At 36.5% G+C, this 4,917-nt stretch overlaps 1 protein-coding gene across 1 annotated transcript in view; it reads right to left on the reverse strand.

Moving 5' to 3' along the window:
* Positions 1-1,260, reverse strand: part of EPS15 (epidermal growth factor receptor pathway substrate 15) — a 21,229-nt gene extending 19,969 nt beyond the window's left edge. The window contains exon 1 of the mRNA XM_010291685.1: positions 946-1,260. Coding sequence (XP_010289987.1) covers positions 946-1,116 — 171 coding nt within the window. The 5' untranslated portion in view covers positions 1,117-1,260. The remainder of the gene's footprint in view (positions 1-945) is intronic.
* Positions 1,261-4,917: the final 3,657 nt, after the last annotated feature.

Genomic DNA, 4,917 nt, shown 5'->3' on the forward strand with positions numbered 1-4,917 from the left:
TGTGACTCACAGGCCAGCATCTGATTATCTTCTGAAAGGTCGGACTATTAATTATCATCCAGGCTTTAAGGGTATTAAATAGCCAAGCACAAAATTCACAATGGTTGTAACACATTGGCTCTTTTTCTGCCCAATACAAAGTAAAATGCAGAAATCTTGCATTATTTGCTTTTAATCAAATAAAGGTTATTTGAAATAATAAAGATTCCTAAAATAAATGTAGAAATAAACGTGAGTGATCAGATATCATGCGGAAGTTTTTTCTTAAAGCAGCAACTCCAGCTGCTTTTGCAGCTTAAAATTTAATTGAAATATTGCTTTGCAGCATTTAATTCAGGGCTTGGCTAGACTGTTAGCACCCTAAACATTGATGCTGTCTGTATAATTCTTAATCCCTGTAAAACACTTGTAAAATTTAAATTTTCCAACATTCTGGAAATTCAATGTCAACCTTTTAAATAAAGATCAAACATTATTTTTTAAATTCACTTATATTAGGCAAAATTAACTTGAAGCAACATTCCTCCCAAGCTGGTAATTACTGCGACTCTTAAGAAGCAGCCCCATATACGAGCCCTTTTAATTCAGCCACTTGAGTTTATTAATTTGCACTGCTACAGTGTCGTCTTTAGTTTTAATTATACAGTAGATAACCTTGCTAAAAAACAAAAAACAAACAAAAGAGAAACCCATTCTTTTATAATATTTTTCATTTAAAACTCGATCCAGGCTACATACCCTAGGAGCTCGCACATCTATATAAATATACACACCTACACCAACACGCATTCATATAGAAAATACACTTCAAAGTACATTCTGTTTCTTAGCCACCAGTTTTTTTTTCTTTTCTTTTTCTTTTAAAGACTGAGTAATCCCATTGCCATTAAAACACCACATGGTGCAATATTAGGTGTCTGAATAATAATTTTGTGTCTTATTTACCTGGACCTCACTTGTCCTCTGCTTGATGGTATCTTCTTTCTCCTTCAGGTCTTGCTCTACATTATTCTTTTCCCTAGAAGACCAGCAAACAATGCAAGAATACTTAAGAACATCAGCTACAGCAGGTACAGTTATCCAGCCCCCTAAGCCTGTATCTCTCTTTAAATACATAGTGAAACATTAAATACAAAAGATGTAAGGGATTTCTGCTTTCCAAATTATTTACAAGACAGAAGCCCACATAAGTGTTCTGCATAAAAAAATCCCCGTCTTTTCACCCAACTGCACTTCAGTGATAAGAATGGCTCAAAAATGGAAGGGGGTGGGAGGGAGAAATCAATGAAATACTGTCTCCAGTGATCTCACTGTTGCTATGGAGCACTTGTCTAATGAAAACTGCTGGGAGAAGTGGGAGGGATTGCATCAGATTCCATCTATTAACCCCTGCAAACACAGTAATTCCTATGCTAACAGCAGCTGGAAAACGTTTCCAGCAGGCCGATCTAGCTGATTAATTAACTTTGCCTATCAGATTTTAAATACATCTGTTGGTAAGATCAGTCAGAAGAAGAAAGGTTAGCTTGCTGTAATCACTATCTGCTTAGAGACTCCATGCATAGTTATGTGCTGCGTCATATCAAGTCTGTCTCTACAGACATTTAAAAGTGACTATTGATGACAGGGGAATTATCATCAATAAATTCTTGGCAGACATAACAATAGCTTTAGGAAAAGGAAAAAAACCAACATACAACTCAGAAGTGTTACTGTTTTAAAAAAATCGTAAGAGCATTTATCTCTTGACAGTGTATGGAATCTTTTCTCCTTTCGCAGCTGCGGAAAAGCATTAAGCTTTACAGTTTTAACACTATCTTCTGTATAGAGATGTTTACTTTTATAAAGATTTTGTTAATAAATTAGCACACACATCAAAAGCTAGTTTTACTGTTGTTCAAATTCTAACATTTCTAAATTAAATACCATAGTGAAAAGCTCTCAAATTATATTACTAGTACAATTAAGGTAACTTTATAGTTTAATAGCAGCAGATTGGTAATCAATCTAAAACTGTTAATCTTATTGTTTACTCTTATTTAATACAGAAGAAAGCATTTCTGTCTTCAAAGTAAAGCATTTCTACTCTAAGTTTTTTTACGCAAGCTGAGTAATACTTGTTTACTGCTAAACCATGTACAATGGACAATAAAAAAACCCAGATGTCACAGATCTTAAATGAACATTTGCTCTGAAAAATAATTACTATAGATTATGTTTTGCTATTATCTCAGTATCTGATTAAAGAGCAACTTGCTGAATGTGCCCAAAGGGAAGGCTTACTTGGAAGGAGAAGGAAAAGGACCGATGTGGAAAGAAGGACTTTGAAGAACAAGGCTAGCTATTTTGTTAAGTGTGAACCTTCACGTTTCATAAAATTCCTCACTCTCCATTCATCAGAAAAAAGTATCATGGAAATTCTAAGCAAAACTTCACCATTTCTGTCAAAGGTATAGCACATTCCCCTAGCTCAATAAACTAGTACTGGTAGCATAGTTGTACTTAGATATTTAAAGCATTGCAACACAGGGCTGAAACAAGTTCTGTTGATTATGCCTTCTGTAACTTTCCATGAACAAAGGGTCTCAATCTCAATAAAGCACTTCCACAGATATAAACACAAGTCAGGCTGAAAAATACCTTCAAGCCCTCAGACATGCATCAAGCACAGCAAACATTCAGGCATATTATTCCTGATTGAAGATAAAAGAGAAAAATTGACTAGGTAAACAAATACTTGTTATTTTCCCTGCTTCAGTATGGAAACCGAGCAGGAAATAGAAATGCAAGCAGGCATGGATGCTTTAATATTCAGCCTTTCCACACTGATGTCACTGATATGCACAAGAGACTGTCAGAGATGAAGATCACTTCCCTTTCATTTCAACAGAAGCCAGGTACCTAAACCTTGCAATCTGGACTATGCTAAGCAAGCAACAGGATACAATACCCACCCACAGGCAGCTTACACTGGCCAAATCACAACACAAACAATGAATGGGAAAAAAATCAAGTGAAAGAAGTATTGTCAGGCAGGACAAGAAAAGCTTAGGCAGCAGTCTCGGGCAAAGGAAAACAAGCTGAGTGTATATCGTCTACACATAACACATTCCCTCCTCCCCCCCAGTAATGCGTCTTTGTTTCAAAAAAAAGACAACACAGACCTACTTAATTCACTAATTCTTCTGAATGCCTCCATTTCTTTTACAAACTATCTGGTATGCCCCTGTAGGAATGCTCAGCAACTGAAAGAACCAAAAACAAGTAACAAAATTGATTTATTGGATATGATAGATTTCCTGGATCATGAAGTCCCTTACCACATCAGCACAAAAAAAACCCCAACCAACAACAGCAAACAACCCAAAAAGAACTATTGCCAATAAAGGACACTTGTAACCAATTCAAGTCAATTTATGAAAACAACACAAGTTCCTTATGTATTTTAGTAGTAGTCAGGTCAGGAGAACCTCATATCAAATAAATTAAAAGCAATGATTAACCCCCCCCCCCGGCTTCTCCAATGCAGATACTTCATGATTTACAAGCAAATAATCTTAGTAAGTCCATAAGTTTTATACTAATTTGTGAATGGAGTCATTTGTAAATGGGAGCCAGCATATTGCAGTTATTTGTGATAGCTGACAACTGAGGATCCACCAAGTCAGTAGAGGCATTAGAGCCAAATATGAAACAATCCTGGCCAGACTTCTTGATGGCCAACACTTAGAACCATCATAGTCACAAAACAAAAAAATTCATAGTGCTTTTCCATAATAAGTGACAGATGACTACTCACAGAGCTGGCAGCATTATCTACACTCACAGTTGCCCAACATTCTTATTTTCAAATACATTTGTAATTTTGGGAATTCCTAGTATAGTAGTACTTCAGTTCAGCAATGACAGAAAAAATGCCTAGGCTTTGCCTAGTTTCTTCTCCCCTTTGTTCCCCCCAACCTTTTCAGTTGCAACAAGCTCAGTTACTTCCAACCCAGAAGCTGGAAGAAATAATCTAGCCTACATTAAAATTCTTACTATTGCTTTACTAAGAGGCTGTAGATCTCTGAACTTTGAAACAAAGGCTTGATGCAAGTATACGGCAGGAAAAGGTTGCCCTGTTTTTCTGGGGATGTTTTGCTGTTTCCTTACTTTTGAGAGACCAACTTACCAGCTTTATGGTCCTTTTACCCTGATTTATAATCAAGACAATATAACTGTTGCTGTCCAACACATGTGAAGGACAACACCTTTGGTGAGATGTACTAAGTTAAGCTCAATTACTTAACATACTTAGACAGGAACATGGGATTGGTAAAGCTTGAAGAAATTCCATAAATTTGTAGGCTGTAGCTAGCTTTGAATGCATGAAAGCAAAACAGGGTTTGCTAGGGAAGAAAAAGGTTTTATGGCTCAAAAAAAAGAATATTAAGAACATCTGGTCTAGCCTCCCACAATGCTGATCAAAAAAGCTCCAAATAGCTTCCTAAAAATATAGCGCAACTGAAACAGAACTTACAGGCAGCAGTGCTGACAGGCTCAAAATTATGCAGATTCCACAACGTCCACAGACAAATCATTCTCCCAACCAGAGGGGAATTATCCTTGCTAATAAGGGTTCTGCATTTTATTCATCTGATCCTCAACCTCCACCTTCCTGACATTGTTTTTATTGAATTAGACTAAAAAGCTATTGGCTACCAGATATCATACCCACACAAACTGTTGAGCCACAAACACATCACCTCTGTATCCTTTGCTCCGTCTCTCAAAAAGCTATGTCTTCCAGACATTGTCATTCCTTTGAGGCATTTCCTCTGCTGCCTTTTTTTTTTTTTTTTTGAAAGTGCACTTCAAAAATAAATTCAATTTCTGTTACTGGGTCTCAGAAATGCAGCTCTCATGGATACTTCTCAA

Source organism: Phaethon lepturus, unplaced genomic scaffold (genome assembly GCF_000687285.1).
Source record: "Phaethon lepturus isolate BGI_N335 unplaced genomic scaffold, ASM68728v1 scaffold8867, whole genome shotgun sequence".
In the NCBI taxonomy this organism is placed as follows: domain Eukaryota; kingdom Metazoa; phylum Chordata; class Aves; order Phaethontiformes; family Phaethontidae; genus Phaethon; species Phaethon lepturus.